This window comes from Megalobrama amblycephala, linkage group LG2, assembly GCF_018812025.1.
Source record: "Megalobrama amblycephala isolate DHTTF-2021 linkage group LG2, ASM1881202v1, whole genome shotgun sequence".
Taxonomy (NCBI): Eukaryota; Metazoa; Chordata; class Actinopteri; order Cypriniformes; family Xenocyprididae; genus Megalobrama; species Megalobrama amblycephala.
In genome coordinates, this window is record NC_063045.1 from 9925296 (window position 1) to 9944417 (window position 19122).

At 37.0% G+C, this 19122-nt stretch overlaps 1 protein-coding gene across 2 annotated transcripts; it reads left to right on the top strand.

The window, feature by feature from the left end:
• Positions 1–1615: 1615 nt before the first annotated feature.
• Positions 1616–14061, top strand: LOC125263505 (carcinoembryonic antigen-related cell adhesion molecule 1-like). 2 transcript variants are annotated; one of them, XM_048182499.1, is made up of 7 exons: positions 1616–1899; positions 2270–3401; positions 4310–4636; positions 6180–6509; positions 6838–6951; positions 10485–10511; positions 11830–14061. In XM_048182499.1, the coding sequence occupies exons 2-6, from the start codon at positions 3215–3217 to the stop codon at positions 10505–10507; spliced, it is 981 nt and encodes a 326-aa protein (XP_048038456.1). In that variant the 5' UTR covers positions 1616–1899; positions 2270–3214; the 3' UTR covers positions 10508–10511; positions 11830–14061. The 2 variants fall into 2 exon arrangements, with proteins under 2 accessions (XP_048038456.1, XP_048038455.1); XM_048182498.1 differs by having other exon boundaries at positions 1616–3401.
• The last annotated feature ends 5061 nt before the right edge of the window (positions 14062–19122 follow it).

Sequence of the window (19122 nt, forward strand, 5' to 3'; positions counted from 1 at the left end):
AAATTATTCATGGAGTCAGATTTGAATTCGACACAAAAATTGTATTAAATTAAGATGATTTTTACAGAAGTACCAGAGGACGAACACGTGCAATACCTTCAACCAGGCCACTAGATGCCGTCGTCGTTGGGCTAGTGGGTGGAACCTTACAATGTTGATCTGCTTTATCAATGCAAAAATGTTTTCTGAAAACACCTGCAATTGCTGAAAAAAAGCAACTCAACAAAAGTTAAGGGTCAAGAGCTCAACTAAAGCAAATACTAATCTACATGACAGTGATCAAATGAAACATTTTCAATTAGACATCAACATCTAAACCTCTGTTAATTCTCAAGATCTTCTGTAGACGTGTGACAGAAATAAAGTCAGTCTGGTCAATCCCACATTTCTTGCCATTTTTGGTTAATTTTTTCCCAGATTATACATTTTACTTCCGCTTTACTGATTCTTGTTTGCATTTCTACATTTTCCCTCTTTAATGCCTTCTTTGTGACCTTGTCCACTTTTTTAATGTCCTCCACTCCTATTTGCGCCGGAACCCATAAAAATGTAACTAGTCCACCCTGGTGTGGTATTCTTGTAACTGAGTAGAGAATTTCATATAGTATATCCTGACGACTTGAATGGAATGATATTAGACTAACTTGAGCTAAGCTGAGTCTGTACATATTATGATTTTGTCAATTTTTGCTTTATCCACCCAACGTAATGCAACTAAAATTGCAACCATCTCCACTGTACTGTACATACTGTTAAATTATTAGAAGTTCTTCTATTGATTTAAATTCCTCATGCTGGAACCACCACACTCATTCCTGTTACCCCTGTTTCAGGGTTCTTAGTGCCATCTGTATATTTGAGTAAAGTTTTTGTATACTTCAGTAATATAATCATTAAACACCCCAACAAGATCAGCACTTTCTTCTTTCCTTTTAATCTCTAATAGATACCAATCTACCTCTGGACATGTCATCTACCATGGGGCTATGACTGGATGTACTATTGAAGAACTGATTTTCATATCAGATACCTATCCAATTCAATCCAATACATCCCTGAAGTTCATAAATTAATTATGACGAAGGCATACTTAATGTGTAAAGACAGGCCGAATAGAGCCTCACAGAGCTTCACAATATTTTGCTGATCATTTGTTCCCTTTTCATCTGTCAAACAAATGCAAAATCAACACAACTGTGAACATGAACAGTGGCAATAAAGGTAAACATGAATTTAAAACTTTTTTAAGCTGTCTTACAATCTCTAATTATATTTGAGGCGCCTGTTTCTTAACTGATGACTGGGATTACAAACCCCTGTGATGTGTGGCAAATTAAAAAATCAAATTAGGTGAAGGATGGGTCAAAAGATATCAAGACCAATAATATTTTAAAAAATAATAAAAAATATATATATATTTTGAAGATCTTCTCTGTGTGTAATTGTGTCTATTGTGCAATATTCAGCTATAGAATAAAATAATATAACATTCAGCTAACAGAAAACTCAAGTGATGCTGACAGATCACAGCGAAAGTCCAATCTCTCGTTTAGAGAGTTCCCTACGTGTGCGTACACTGGAGTCAGGGGCGTAGCAACCGGGGGGACGGGGGGACACGTCCCCCGCACTTTTAGAAACTGGTGATTCTGACCCCTGCTATTTTTTTGGATCCAGCGTGAATATTTCCGGCACCGGCAGTGTTCTCTGATTTGTTACTTAGATTTGAGTGAACTAACATTCAGCCAATCACAGAGCGAATCATCTCTTGGGCGCGTCTGCTATGAGCTTCAAATCTCTTGTTGGTGTTGTGAGTTTTCGTTCGTTCATTCGCCGTCTGGGATAAAATGCACCCCAGAAAAAAAGCAAAGGACGATTACATCCTTTTTTCAAACACACACTGTAAGTATGTTACAGTATGTCGTGATGACACGAATCACGCGATAAAGTTTTCATGTTATGATTTAAACTACTGTAACGTCAAAAGACAACAGAACCTGTATGGACCTCGTCACGTCGCGCCGGATTCAGTGTGTTAAATGCTCTCCTACTTGTTGCTTTGTATAAAAGCGTCTGCTAAATGAGACGTAACAAATTATTGGTTTCTGCTGTCTTTTGTTGCCTACGTGCTGCTCGCGGAGTAGAATTATCCTTTCACAATAAATCAAATTTGTTTTGCACCGAATATCTTAAAATACTTTATCAAATTTAAAATATATATTTTTTTATACTTTATGTAAATATTCTACTTTATGTCCTAACTGGTCTGTAGGAAAGGCAGGCTGTGACGTCACTGACAGAGAGAGGGGACAGTTGCTCAACCTCTCCAGAATGTGTACAGGTGAGATTTGTATAAAAAAAAGCAGATTGACTATTTTAAGGCAGTGTTTTCTTAATTGGAACTGTTTGCCAATATTTTAAGGAATTACACATCAATTTAATTCCTTAAAACAAAAGATCAACCATCAATCACCTTTATTTATATAGTGCTTTTAATAATACAGATTGTGTCAAAGCACTGAACAGTATCAAATAGGAGAATAGAGTAATTTATAATGACAAGATTAAACACTGAATTTCCAGTTTAAGGCATTTTATTATTGAATGCAGAGAATATTTTAAATATCATAAAATATCTTTATCTAAATAAAGTATAGATGGTCTCACATTGGTCTCAAAGTCCTGCAGTATTTTTAAATTTTGAGGATGATTTCACAAAAATAGGTTCCTGTAAGCTATCACGGCATGTTCCCAAAATTGCCACTGGGGTGCTGTAAAATGCCAATTGGTATTCTATTTAGAATTTATTATTATGAACATCAGCTTTGGGTCACATCACCATACAGCTGTCCCCCCCACTTTTAAAATGGCTGCTACGCCCCTGACTGGAGTGACTTTTATTATGAAACATCTCGTTCGTGACATTAGTTTCCGCTATTTTACTTTCACTTTCACAAGCCGCTCGCTGTCCATTTCTTCATGTGTTAATGCGCGCGATGGAATACCACATTTAATACATGGTGTATATGTTAGAAAATTCAGCACAACTGAATGATGCCAATGGATGTGAACATTCAAATACCATATATAAAGAGTTCAGTTCTCCTGTCATTCTTCGGAGACCCGTGTTTGTGCATCCACCTGTAAATGCGTGTTCCTCCCCCCCAAACCAGTTCAGCGGTAACCCCTGGAGCCGATTCTAAACATTTTATTGGCCATGTCAATCACAGTAATGATTACCTACACCCCCAGTCACTGTAACTTCAGCCAACGAATTGGTTGCAGGGCGGGGATTTCCGCACAACAGTTCGCGGGAAATTTCTTTATAGAGTATTGGCGCGCAAAGTGCATGGAAAGCATGGACGTGATTTTAAGTTTTGTGTTTTTGTTTTTATTTGCAGACGGTAAGACATTCTACGTTACAATCTCTGTTCTAGTCAACCATAAAAATGAATAACAAACGTTGCGCAGTAATTTGGCAGAATATGTTTGTCCCACGTCTCCGCAATTTCTTCCACGTGCTGCATTGTATCATATGAAGTAGAAACGCATCAATGTAAACTGAATAAAAAACTTATGCCAAATGAATAAATGAACATCAAAGAAAAAGTAGTAGGCTATTTTTTTCTTTTACTGCATAACCCACTATTAAAAGTAGGCTACATTTTGCATTTAATAGCAAATAGAGTTTTATGTGTAATATTCTTAATGGGTGATATAAATCTATGAGAATAGGCTTAACTTTAAGAACAGGGAAGGCAGGTAATTATGAATTTGGTCCGTGTAACACTTCACAATTCAATTTTCAGACCATACAATGCAAAGGCAAAAATGAAAAATTGAAACCAGACGTTCATTTTTCTTGTTTTTCGGTTACATCATCAATGGATATTTGCCATTTTACCCCTTTTTTCAATTTTACTTTGGCTAAATTACGACTTTAGAAACAAGCATTTGAATAAATGAAATCTAACCGATTTCTATTTTTCCATTGTTTGTCTTGTAATTTGCGCTGTGGGCTGTACCATTAGCACAGGGGGTGTGGCCGCGGATCATCTCATTGATGTAACTGCTTTATTTACACTGCATGCATGTTGAGGAGTAGTTTAAAAGAATGGAGGATGACCTTTTTCACCCAAAGTGCTATCATGTTTAATTATTAATATAATAACTGTGCTAAATATAAGGCAGTCCGGACTGGCCATCGCGTATCCAGACATATTTCTCACAATCTCTGTGATCTGTAGAAAACATTTTCACAGCACTTCCTGTTTTATAATTTTATTTGGTTTATAATTGTTCGTTTCTATAGGTTCATCTGGCACTAATAGAGTTAAAGTGTCTGTGATGGAGGGAGATTCAGTCACTCTAAACACTAATGTTGAAACAGACAAACAAGACGATATCTCATGGTATTTTAATAACACTCGCATCGCTCAAATCACTGGAGATCTCAGTTATAGTTGTACAGATGTTCAGTGTAATGAAGGAACTGAGAGATTCAGAGACAGACTGAAGCTGGATCATCAGACTGGATCTCTGACCATCACGAACACCAGAAACACAGACTCTGGAGAATATAAACTACTGATCACCAGCAGCAGCGACAGTGAAAAGATCTTCAGTGTTTCTGTTCATGGTGAGTCATTTAAGGAATTTCATGAGTGAACCTGTTTAAAAGAAAGTTATATTTGTTATATAACATATATAGTTGTGCTCAAAATTATACCCTTTGTAAATATGACTAAAGAAAATAAATCTGCATTGTTAATCCTTTTGATCTTTTTATTTTAAAAATTTACAAAAATCCAACCGTATATTGAAGAATAAGAGTATTTTAAATGAGGGGAAATCTCATTATGAAATAAATGTTTTTCTCTAATACACATTGCTCACAATTAATCATACCCTTTTATTCAATTCTTTTTGCAACCTCCTTTTGCCAAGATAACAGCTCTGAGTCGTCTTCTATAATGCCTGATGATCACCTGACAAAAGATCAGAGACCATTCCTTCATACAGAATCTCTCCAGATCCTTCAGATTCCCAGTTTCATGTTGGTGCTTCTTCTCTTCGGTTCACTTCACTCATTTTCTTTAGGGTTCAGGTCAGGGAACTGGGATGGTCATGGCAGAAGCTTCATTTTGTGTTTAGTGACACATTTTTGTGTTGATTTTGATGTTTGTTTTTGGATCATTGTCCCGACGGATGATCCGTCCACGGTCCATTATACGAGTTCTAACAGATAGAATCCATGATTCCATGTATCTGAACAAGATCCAGCAGTATATTTCATTGTACACATGGGGTACTTTTTATCCCTGTGTGCACCAAACCAATCTTAAGAGTTTGCTGCTAAAAAAGCTAATTTTAAAAAGTACCCCTTGTGTAAAATGAAATATATTGCTGGATCTTTAATGTTGTGGGCCTATTTTTCTGCCGGAGATCCTGGACATCTTGTTCAGATAGATGGTATCATGGATTCAATCAAACAGCAAAAGATAAAAAATCAAAACCTGACTGTCCCTGTTAGAACTCTTACAATGGGCCGTGGTTGGAGCTTCCATCAGGACAATGATCCAAAACAAACATCAAAATCAACACAAAAATGTGTCACTGAGCACAAAATGAAGCTTCTGCCATGACCATCCCAGTCCCCTGACCTGAACCCTATAGAAAATGAGTGGAGTGAACCGAAGAGAAGAAGCACCAACATGAAACTGGGAATCTGAAGGATCTGGAGAGATTCTGCATGAAGGAATGGTCTCTGATCTTTTGTCAGGTGATCATCAGGCATTATAGAAGACGACTCAGAGCTGCTATCTTGGCAAAAGGAGGTTGCAAAAAGAATTGAATAAAAGGGTATGATTAATTGTGAGCAGTGTGTATTAGAGAAAAACATTTATTTCATAATGAGATTTCCCCTCATTTAAAATACTCTTATTCTTCAATATACGGTTGGATTTTTGTAAATTTTTAAAATAAAAGATCAAAAGGATTAACAATGCAGATTTATTTTCACAGCCTTCTTTGGTCATATATACAAAGGATATGAATAATTTTGAGCACAACTGTATATACAGTATATACACAGTAGTATATTGTTTTAATTTCCACAGTTCTTTCCCATTTGTGTGTGTGTGTTTTTGGCATAATAGAGCAGCTGTTGGTTTGTGTTTCAGGTGTTTCTGCTGCTGAAAGAGATGAAGTGAAGAGAAAGTCAGTGAAGGAGAGAGAATCTGTTACTTTAGATCCTGGTGTAATAAAAAACCCAAATGATGAGATGACATGGCATTTTAATAACACACTCGTTGCTGAAATCATTGGAGATCCAAGTAAGATCTGTACATATGTTCATACTGAAGAGAGATTCAGAGACAGACTGAAGCTGGATCATCAGACTGGATCTCTGACCATCACAAACACCAAAAACACAGACTCTGGAGAATATAATCTACAGATCAGCAGCAGCAGCTTCAACATAAAAAGGGGCTTCAGTGTTTCTGTCACTGGTGAGTAGAGTTTAGTTTTATCTTCCTTGAACAAATTTAAAATGTTTTCATTGTGGAATGTTAGAGAGCGTTAGCTTTTATTTTATTGATCATATTACACTATAATTGACAATCACCTTCACACTGAGCTACACACCATTTTGACACAACCAACACATGCTTTTCAAAAAATATTAGTTATTAACATTAAAAAAACACCAGATGGCGCCATTTATCAGTTATATTAAACTTACAACTGATGGCCAAAGCCGAAAGTGCAAATATGAGGAGACATTAGTAAAAATGATTATCAGTCACTCTATAAATAATAATGATTGTCTGTCTTCAGCTGTTCCAGATTCAGGTCTGTCTTCAGGTGCTGCAGCAGGAATAGCTGTTGGTGTCTTACTGCTTGTGGCGGCTGTTGTGATTTTTTGCTGCAAGCGTCAAATAAGAAGAAAAGGTAAGAATTACAGTACTGATGAGAAGTTTGATTCTTTTCTGCAAACTGGTTCTTTCCTAGTGTTTTTTCAGTAACCAGAACCTCAATACTAGGGATGTACTGATCCAAGTTTTTTTGTGCCCCTGATCAGGGATGTTCAGAGAGGGGGCAGGGGCTCAAATGTGAGAAAGGGGCATCTATCACTACAATTATTTTTTATATAATTTCAATATAACGGTTACTATAGTAATTATGTACACTGTCTGGCCACAGAAAAGTGTTCCTTACAACTTGTCAAATAAACCTAATCCATGGATATTGACGCATAACCTGATTTTGCTGAGTTCAACATGTTCCTGGGTCAACATTTTTGTTGATCCTGGAACAACATTCAAATCAACCAATCAGATTTGAGGGACAAGTTTACAGATTATGTCAAGTTTAGGCTTAAAATGATGAATTGGTGCTTCTACATCAGTGTTATTCATCTATCATTTCTCTCAGATTTTTGGGATAACTTATGGGTAGGGTTAGGTTTAGGGGTAGGAATAGGGTTAAGACTAAATTTTCAGACTAGAATGTTGTTTCAGGATCAACAAAATATGTTGACCCAGGAGCGCATCTAACTCAGCAATATCAGGACGTGTGGATATTGACATGCAGCCATGAATTGTGCTTCCTGACATTTATATGTGCCTGATTTCGACGCCGGTGAACGCCGTAGGTCTAAACGGAGTGATGACTTTTTTAAACACCCAATTATGCAGAATGTAAGATGGTAAATATTTAATTGAGTTGGCAACACAATATATAACAATGCAATATATAGGGTATGATTTTACTGCAAAATCCAACATTTTGACACAAAATGATAACTGCAAATCCATGTTTCTCTGCCTGGAGTCCAGCTGTTTCTGTGAATTGCAGCGATACATTTGCTTCTTTTTTTTTTTCGGTAGCTTTCGGCTTTGTGTTTTTGTGACATTCACACTGAAAACCAATGCAGTCTTTTCCCACTAAATGTGTGTAACCGCAGTCATAATGGTCGACGGCGACATCACTATAGAACTGCTGCTCACTGATATTTTCTTGTTCTTTTTTTTCTGACCATACTCCGAGATGGCTGTGTGTGAAAATCCCAGTAGATCAGCAGTTTCTGAAATACTCAGACCATTGTGCTGCATTGTGATCTGTTGGAACTGCCTGAAGTAAGCAGACATGCTATTTAAAGTAATCTTCCCTTGCTTGACGGGAACTTCAAAATGGCAGTGGGGATTCCCAGAGATGAAGTTTTTGGGGAAATTTGAGTGATGTGACATGTGGCCAAGTATGGCAACCCATACTCATTCATTTGTGAACCCATACTCATTCATACTCTGCATTTATTTCATCCAAGTGCACACACACAGCAGTGAGCAGTGAACACACCACTGGAGCAGTGGGCATCCATTTTTGCTGCGGCACCCGGGGAGAAATTGAGGTTAGGTGCCTTGCTTAAGGGTACCTCAGTCATACCTCAGGGGTTCATTACAAGTCTGACCCTCTAACCATTAGGCCACAACTGCCCCTCTTGAGTGTATGTCTAAAGTGGAGTTAATGTAGCCATATTGGACAGGTCAGCACATGTCCGATGTCTCTTCCTGCCTGAGGCTTCTTGTGGCATCTCTCTCTCTCACTCTCTCTCTAAAAAGCTGAGTAGTTGGCAACTGGCTCCAGTCAGTGCAGGAGGCAGCTGTAATTGCTGTTGCTGGGGCAATGCTGTTAATGAATGGTAAGCACCTAGCCACACAGTGTGTGTGTATAATATGGAGTTGGCCCACCCTTTGCAGCTATAACAGCCTCAACTCTTCTGGGAAGGCTTTCCACAAGATTTAGGAGTGTGTTTATGGGAATTTTTGATCATTCATCTAGAAGCGCATTTGTGAGGTCAGGCAGTGATGTTGGCGAGAAGGCCTGGCTCACAGTCTCCGCTCTAATTCATCCAAAAGGTGTTCTATTGGGAAGAGGTCAGGACTCTGTGCAGGCCAGTCAAGTTCCTCCACACCAAACTCGCTCATCCATGTCTTTATGGACCTTGCTTTGTGCACTGGTGTGCAGTCATGTTGGAACAGGAAGGGGCCATCCCCAAACTGTTCCCACAAAGTTGGGAGCATGAAATTGTCCAAAATGTCTCGGTATGTTGAAGCATTAAGAGTTCCTTTCACTGGATCTAAGGGGTCAAGCCCAACCCCTGAAAATCAACCCCACACCATAATCCCCCTCCACCAAACTTTACACTTGGCACAAAGCAGTCAGGTAAGTACCGTTCTCCTGGCGACCCCCAAACCCAGACTTATCCATCGGATTGCCAGACAGAGAAGTGTGATTGGTCACTCCAGAGAACACGTCTCCACTGCTCTAGAGTCCAGTGGCGGTGTGCTTTACACCACTGCATCCGACGCTTTGCATTACACTTGGAGATGCAAGGCTTGGATGCAGCTGCTCGGCCATGAAACCCATTCCATGAAGCTCTCTACACACTGTTCTTGAGCTAATCTGAAGACTCTGTAGAAAGTTGTTGACTTCTGTGCACTGTGAGCCTCAGCATGCGCTGACCCCGCTCTGTGATTTTACATGACCGTGGCCTACCACTTCATGTCTGAGTTGCTGTTGTTCCCAATTGCTTCCACTTTGTTATGATACCACTAACAGTTGACGCTTGAATTCACTGAGATTCTGAGAGCGACCCATTCATTCACAAATGTTTGCAGAAGCAGTCTGTATGCCTAGGTGCTTGATTTTATACACCTGTGGCCATGGAAGTGATTGGAACACCTGAATTCAATGATTTGGAGGGGTGTCCCAATACTTTTGGCAATATAGTGTATGTTCACCATGGTCCATTTATGTACATAATTAAAAGTTTAAACTATATAAAATCATGATATGAGTCAACATTTTAACTTTCAAATTAAAATTTTAGCATTACATACATCAGATTATTCAAGTATATAGAACCCTTTAACAGTGTGATTGGGCAATCTCTCTCAAATAAATCCTGTCATCACAGGCGTGCAATGAATTCTGGGATAGGCAAGGCTGCAAAGGATCCATCTGTTGTATCCTTTTCACAAGAAATGAAGGGCGGATTTGGTGGCCGCATTTGAAGGAGTCTTTGAATTGGGACAGCCTTCGTTGCACTTTGGTGACGCAATCGGCCTCCAAATGCGCCCTTTAGAGGACACAGCCTTTGAACTGTGGCACAGCTTATAGCTATAGACCGTTATTGAGTCTGAGTGACGCATGTGAAAAGTGAGTTTTGATTAAGTAAACCTGCATCAGCACTGACTTGAGCTGCACACTGTTTCAGACAATTCAGTCCAATTTGGTGAACTGGCTCATCCATGAACTGGTTCAGAAGAACGATCTGAAATGATCAAATAGTTCTCATGATTTGACCATTGCTATATTACTCACAGCTGAAGTAACAAGATGGAAATTGTGTTTTAAAGACCTTTTAAAAAGATTATTCTAAATAACCAATGTGTTTAATTGTGTTTGTTACTGTTTTTCAGGATGCAGGGATGCAGCACAATGATCAGGTAAGAAACTATGTGCACTAAATTTGTATGAGTACAAAAAACATTTAAATCTGCAAGCTGGCAACATGTTTGTGTTTACTTGGTTTGATTCAGAAATCATTACATATGAAACATAAAACAATAACTGACTCTTCCGCAGAGCATGGACACATTTCGTATTATGTAATTGGAATGATTTAATTATATTATCATCATAATTATATTTATTTACCGTAGATCATTATGGCCCTGTTCTAGGTTTCAGGTGTAATACAAATGTGCACTTTGAAATGTTTTCCCATTTTGTCACTTTTTTTAATCACCTAGCAAAACACACACACACACACACACACATTTATTATATATATATATATATATATATATATATATATATATATATATATATATATTAGGGCTGTCAATAGATTAAATTTTTTAATTGTGATTAATCGCACATTTATCGAGAAATTAAGCATACACCATATATCTTGCTTAACATGTCCATTTTGCTCTCATTGCCTATTTCCAGGAAAGTAAACCATCGAAGTGTGATTCTCACAATACTATTTTTTTAAAGCTTTTTTCAAGGTAAATTTGGGTGTCTTTCCAAAAAAGTACACTTGCAGACTCCAAAAGGACACCAAATAACCAAATGACGAGTCTGTATAATTCATACATTTATGTACACCAAAGCTCCCATAAAAAAATTGCAGCAAAAAACGTTTCAGAATTCACAGTGTATAGTGTGTGCAACAGCAAATGGCTTGTTTACATTTTAGACAAGTCAAGTTGTGATACTGAACAGGATCACATGGAGATGCCAAAAAACCTAAACCAACCACCTTGACCTTCATATAAACTAAAGTACACAGCAACATACACAGGACAAATCCAAACATTATCCTGAATGTGTGTGAAAACAACGTGAATGTACTGAAATGTGCATAAATACAATGTGTCATCAGTGCATCATGAGCGCTCATGCATGAGTTGTTTGCGCATCAATATAACGGACTCACGCATGCTTCTGTACATAACGCAATCATTGTATCTTTGTAATAACTTGTATTAACCCTTTCAAGCATGAGTTTAAAATATTCTAACTGACCCCCCATTCAAATATTTTCTGAATGTGATATGTGTATCATAATGCTTCAGACACTTTCATGCAAACATAATCCAGTTGTTGTCAAGTATTGACAAAAGTCATAGAGACCAAATAATTTGATCAGGTTCATCTTATTTTTAGGGCTAATTTGGATTTTTTTTCTTCAGCTTATTTATTTATTTATTTATTAATTATTTTTTTTTTACCTTCTGTAAATCTGTTTTCTTGCAGGCAGATGGTGTTAAAGAATTGTGCCCTAATCAGAACGAGATTTCACTGGTGGATGATGCCAACGAGACGTCCTATAATCAGACTGAGTAGAGGATACTGACAAACACAACTAATCAGTTGTCCCCTAATCATACTGAGATTGAGCCTGAAGCTGCCAGTGAGACTTCAATGTAACTTTCTTTTTTCTTCAAAATTTAATTGTTGTGTTTTTTGCCTTTTATTATGAGAAGACAGCGAGTAGACAGGAAGCAAAGAGGGAGAGAGGAGGGGGACAGGGTCAGGAAGGGTCTGCTAGCTGGGACTCAAACTTGGGTCACCTGAAGTTCAGTGGTTATATATTTCAGCACACTACCCTTGAGCCTATTGGTGCAGACACCATGCAACATTACTAATTATTTTGATATGTTAATTGAAATGGAAAATGAGAATATGGAAAATTTGAATCCTCAAATTTGTCAACCCTAACCAATACCAAAAATGAAAATTATGTGAATTACTTACCCTCATGCTGTAAGACCTTTGTTCAGTTTCAAAACACATATGCAGATATTTTTGATGAAATCTAACTTCTATCTCTTCATTGGTAAAGTAAAGATATTATTAAAGTAATCCATGTGATCTAGTGCTTTAACCTCAATTTTATGAAGTGACACCTGTGCTTCTTTGCACAAAGAAGACATGATTTACCACTTTAAGAAAATATTGACCTCCATTCCATTAGGGAGAGCACCACGCATGTGTGTTGTGTTGACTCCAGAGCAGACACTGTTTTATTTGTAAATAAAAGGGTCGATTGTTTTTTTGTGCAAACAAAGCACTCATGTTGTTTCATAAAATTGAGCTTAAACCACTGGGATCACATGGATTACTTTAACAATATCTTTCCTACTGTTGAGGGCCTTGAATGTGCTAGTTGCGTTGCTGTCAGTGAAGGGACAGAAAGCTCTGAGATTTCTCCATTTGTGTTCTGAAGATCTTACGAGTGTGAAACGACATCAGGGTGAGTAATTAATGACAGAAATTTCACTCTTGGATGAGCTAACCTTTTAAGCTATATTGACATTTCTTTAAAAGCTACAAATAAACAGCATACCACTAATAACATGAAGAACAAGGAAATACTTAACAAGCAACAGAACAGTGGGGCCTTAACATTTTTTATTATAGAGGTTTGTTAAAGCTGCTAAATTGGCCCACACAGGAAGTTAGTTTTTGTTTCTTGTCATTTACACTGTAAGATCTAATAATGCACTGATATACCAGTTATTTTGCCCTGTTTGGATATTGAATCATAACTGATAGAAATGACTGAATTTGTTGCCAAGATGGACACACAGCTGCAACACCTGCTCTTCACAGAAGTTTGTACATGGATGTGTAAAATACTGTGAGGTAGTCAGGCATTTGAATCTGCACTACTGATTTTGTTGGTGTTATCACCGGTATTGTTGTTAATGGAGAAGACTAATTATGGTGCTATTGTAACTATTCGGTTGTTAAGTGTGACGTCATGCTGCAGTGCTTCCGGGTCCAAACGCTCTTTCTCATACCACAAGAATACAACAAATGGTGCTAATATACACACACGATGTGGTGTAATACTACAAAAAATTATAATCATAACCTTTATCTCCATACCAAAATCCCAGATGGCCAGACAGTGATTAATCTTTTATAAATCATTAAAATATTAATGTCTGTGACGCTGTGAGCACAGAGACTGTAAGTATTTTTTTAAGTATTGACTGTTTTGTAGACTGTAAGTGTTTTAAATGTTTAAATTTAAAATGTTAAATGTTTAATATGAATAAATAGCGCTCATAAACGTCTGTGGAGATGATGGCATTCTCAAGTGAAACGAGTCGAGGCTTGAACCCACTGACGGCGTTCCTCACGTCACGACTTAACAAGCGGATAGCCTTTTTAACCAGCTTAAATGGCAAACTGCCTGTGATCAACCTTTTTTTTTAAATTATAAAATACATTTGTACATTTTGTTTATTTTTTTTTTACTTTATATCTTAATTGTGTGACCACAAAATTGAATAAAATGTTTATGAAGTGCTGCTGATAATTTTCACTCTCTAATAGGAACAAAACCTCTAATGCCTCGCTTCTCTGGAAAATATTCCACATAAATGCTCACCTGATCAGTTACTTGGCCTGTAAGCTAAGTTTTGTACTCCTGCCTTGACCCATGCAACATGCAGTGTGGTGATTAAATGGACAGTTCACCCAAAAATGAAAATTATCCCATGATTTACTCACCCTCTTCTTTCAGATGAACACAGAGATATAATTAAAAATATTCTCAGTCCTCCATGGTTTATGATGGTTGTGAATGGCTGCCCAGATTTTGAAGGCCAAAAAAAGATGAGTCCATATGACTTCCAGGGGGTTAATAAAGGTCTTCTCAAGCAAAGGGATGCATTTTTGTAAGAAAAAAATATCCATATTTAAACCTTTATAAATTAAAATTTCTTCCGGCAGACGACCACACTCAGAATGTGTAAGTTGACTTGCGCCACAAGAGTAACCCGTGATGGAGTATCTTAAGCTTAGACGCTTCAAATAGGGCTGTGCAACAAACTCAAGCTCCTCTTTTATTGAAATCTTCAGACATTTCTCTTCAAAAAATTTCATTTTAGACTTCTAATTCATGACCGGTGTTTTGTGTTGGGTAATATGTTGCAACAACATGTTAATTGTTTGCGCATATATACATAAATGAGCATGTAAAGCAAAAATCTGTGCGGAGCATGCCCCCAACCCCACACAATGTTCTCACCTTTTTCCCCCTTACCTGTTTGCTTCCCTGGAATTTAAAAAGTTTTAAATAAGGATATTTTTATTACAAAAACAAAAGTCCTTTATTAACCCACTGGAGTCATATAGATTCTTCTTTTTTTTTCTTCTTTTTTTTGGATGGATGGATGTTTTTTTTCTGTCTTGGGAATATGGGCTGCCATTCACAACCATTATAAACCTTGGAGAACTAAGGATATGTTTAAATATAACTCTGATTGTGTTTGTCTGAAAGAAGATAGTCATATACACCTATGGCTTGAGGGTGAGTAAATCATGGGATAATTTTCATTTTTGGGTGAACTATCCCTTTAATACTTCATGTGTTGCAGACAATTTCTCCATTCATGGTGTTTTTTTTTTTTTTTTTTTTTGGATGTGTTGTATTTTTCAAGTGTTGTATTTTTCAACATTATGGAAATGTGTGATGGAAATTTTTGCCTTTATTTGACTAGAATCCATGGTTGGTCTTCAATTTTGTTCTTTGAGAAAACATCTTTAAATCATATCAAGTCATAATATGATGCCTCTAAATCCTGTTGAGGCTATAAAAATGTGACCTGTGCTGGCAAAATGAGTCAGAATGCACTAAGGCTAATTTTGAGCTAAAGGCAAAAAAAGTACCTTTTTGTTCAGCTCGCTTCTAGACGACTGCTTCTTCTTCTCACCTCAAGTTGTAGGCCTATCATTGCAAAGCACAGCATTCTAGCTTTGTGAATATTCATAGTGAATTCTCAGTTACATGTGTCTGAACCAATGTGATTTTCAGACCCATGCTGATTAAAACAAAATGATCACGTTTACTAACACTTTTGAGAGACGCGTCTCTCAGAATGCATGCAATGCCAGGGATGGGCAAAAATACATCAAAATGTATTTTAAAATAAAATACCGAATACCTCATTTTTAAATGTATCAAAATAAACTACAAAATACAGCAGCCACACCATGTATCAAAATAAACTACTGTATTTTTGTATTTTGAAAATACTACAAAATACTTTTACAAGGGAGCATGAAATTTCTTCGCAAACCTTCCATCAGTTGGTCCATTTGATCGATCCCTTCACCATTACACTGACTTGATTAAGTAAACAATGTTTGATAGCAAAAGCTTTTCTCTGCCCGAGTCATGCAATAAATCTGACATATGAAACCAGTTAAAGGCACAAATATGTAGGATTTTTAGATTAAAATATCCAAAAAGCACTTAAACAATATTTTTTTGTTGACTTGTGTACTTACATTATTATAAAACAAATGTTTCCAAGAAATTCTAAATCCAGAAAAATAAGCAATTTTAACCAGGACACACACCGTGTCCATGTGTCGCCTATCAATTATATCATTACCCTCGATTTCCGGTTTTATTTTGTCGAAAAACCATGGAAACATAGAAGACACTTTAGTACTGTATATTATGAGTTTTATTAGACAGGGAAGCAACTGTTTGCATACATTCATCGACAGAAATCTCATCATGTTATATCGCTTAACACATTAAGGGCCAGATTTACTAAACGGGGCAAATTAGCGCCTATAGGCCAACATAGCTTGGCAAATGATATGTTCGGATAAGGTCTTACTCTGGCATTTCAAAGAAATTTATAATCCTTCTACCACATGCTCTTTGTTCTCTGCGGTGTCTGCTCCTAACAGCAACAATTGTAGCCATGTCACAAAATGGGTTCAGGCATGCTTTTTTAGGGCGTTAAATAATGGTGTAAATACCAGTAAATTGACAAGCGCAAACATTAGTAAATTGCATTGTGTGATTCATTTAAATACTCTCCTCCCATACATTTTGCATTTGAAAGGGAAACTCCTAAAAATGCATATGCAATAAGGTCAGCCGCAAACACAACTCAGTCCACGCGTTTTCAGCACTAATTTTATACTGTGTGTCTTTAGTAAATCCTGACAGTAGTTTTTTAACGCCAAAAGAGGGTTTGTGCTGGCACAAGCTGTTAGTAAATCTGGCCCTAAGTCTTTTTGTTTGAATCTTGTTTTCTTGATTTATTGCGAGTACCATGTTTTACCATGACTAATATTGATCTAGCTTACTGCAGTGTGCAACAAGTGTCTCATAGCAGCCGCTGAGCGAACGCACAGAGTAGCACTATGACAACTTTCAACACACAAATGTATCTAATATGATAAGCAGCGCTGCTTTACCCTACGTGCACATGACCAAAAGAAGCGGGAGCAGCGACTGTGGCATAATAAAAGTCCCACTGCTGTCGAGCTGTGTGTCGCACTCGTCTCTCATTATCTCGTTACTGCTCTCACAGCATTCTGTCCTGCTTTGCTTCATACTACAGTAACGTTAATAATCTCATCCATGAACATGATTTCTGCTCGAGTCTCGTCCCGATTCTTTTTCACCGGCTGTAGACGTGAAGACAACACATCCCATGATTCCGTGAAATCAAGGTGTCATCGAGCTTCGCCTTTGTTTTGAATTAGCGATCTTTAGAGGCGAAAATTTACATATTGTGGCTTTAACATATCAAATATTCACATATCCCTGTGATCTCCCAGATAAAGTTTGTTTTAAAGTAACCAACAGTATAATGTTTGCAAATGACTCATAATTGTATCCTATTTAGTTACTTGGTGTTTGGTAATGAAGGGCCTACTTTGCATCAGCAACACTGACTCAATGACAACAACTCATTCATAAGAAGACAACTGACGGCACCTGTATTCATAGCAACTAGTTTTTAACCAATTAATCATTTGATTGTTCATCATAAATATAGGGGGCTGCTGCTCGGTAATGTTTTCAAGAACATTTTGTAAATTGGTATACTATTAGGCTACCAAAATGAACACCAAAACTTAACATGAACTGTTAAAAATTATTGTAATTCATGCTAAAAATTGATGGAAAGCTGGCAGCCTGCATGTTTTTTGACCACCTTCTTCCATATGGATCAATTTTCTGTTCTGATCGCAACAAGTCTCAGCAAACTATTGAGTAGGCACGAATCAGAGGCCGCAATTTTATGATGTCATCATGTAGACTTCTTACAAAGTATTTTGCAGTATTTTAAAAATACAAAAATACAAAACACTGAAGTATTTTGATACAAAATACAAAGCCATTTCATCAACCCTATCAAATACAAATTACAAAATACTATTTTGTATTCGAAATACGTATTTGAAATACATGTATCATAAATACTGCCCATTCCTGTGCAATGCCAATATACACACAACAGATATTTTGCAACAGAATCTGTGTAATTGTGAGTATTCACAAACATAATCTGTTATGACTTGAGTAAACGTTTGCTGGTACAAAATAACCGTGTTACAACCGTCCCCGGTCTTCCTATACTTCCTTTTGTAATTTGGAAATCACAACTTCCTGAGTAAAATTCACAATTTCACAGTAAGTATACTTTTAGCATAAAGTACTTAATGTGCTAAATTTTATATATATATATTAATGTGAGGCAGAAAAAGAGCTACTAATATAATAGTGTACTTTTACACTATTTATAGTGTAATATAAATAGTGTACTTATAATAGTGCAACAGTTCACTGGTTCACTCTGTCTCTCTGTGAGTGTTGCTGCTGATGAGCTGATCAGCGTCACTATTTAATGTCTGTGCATTTGTCCTGTGTTGTCAGATTGTTGGTGCTCATGTAGTGTTTTTCTGCTATTTGAGTCACTCGTTCCTGTTCTGGAGATTTTTACTGTTGAGGAAGTTTTGGATTATCTGTGGGGATCTTTGGACTGGTTTGCCCATTGCAGTCTCTGCCCTACCAAGAAATACTTTGTCATCTGCACCCATGATGTCTGACCCTTGCTATCATTCCTGCTGTTATTTTTCTTAATAAACTGATATTTGCTGCATTCGATATTGAATCCTCCTTATTTCATGTGACGGTACTATTTAAAAATACCATTAACATGTAGTTAAGTATATCATATAAAGGGAATATTAACATAGTACATTTGAAATTAATTTTTTAATGTAAAAAAATATGTGGGCAATACATTATAAATGCATTTTGTGTATATTATATGTTCTTATTTTAAATAATTCATAAGCGTATTTATGAGTATATTTAAAAGTGTATAAAAATATGGGATCAAATGTACTACAAGTGGTAAGTAAATACACTTTTTAATACAGAGATAGTATGTTAAAGCACATTTTAGTTCATATTCATGACGTCTCAAAATAGCACAGTTAAGTACACTTAGAAGTTTTTCAGATTATCTTAAAATGAATAAACCCCCGGTTTCACAGACAAGGCTTAAGCTAGTCCTAGACAGTGTTGCCAAGTCCACGGTTTTCCAGTGGAATTAGGCTACTTTTACACTGTTGCCGCGGGTTGTAAACCCCAAATAACGTGATATTTAGCCCCTGGAATGCAAATTTTACCAGGGGAGCCCCGCCAAAAACTCGGATTTTACCCCCAGGAATGTGATTTTTACCGTGCACCCAGGTTTGTGAAAACCTGGCAAC

What these genes read in the sequence shown, in the direction of transcription:
- LOC125263505 (XM_048182498.1), top strand. Translation starts at nt 3,215, where the DNA reads ATGTCAATCACAGTAATGATTACCTACACCCCCAGTCACTGTAACTTC. An exon ending in TTTGTTTTTATTTGCAGACG is followed by an intron (nt 3,402 to 4,309) that starts GTAAGACATTCT and finishes TCGTTTCTATAG; the next exon opens with GTTCATCTGGCACTAATAGA. An exon ending in GCGTCAAATAAGAAGAAAAG is followed by an intron (nt 6,952 to 10,484) that starts GTAAGAATTACA and finishes ACTGTTTTTCAG; the next exon opens with GATGCAGGGATGCAGCACAA.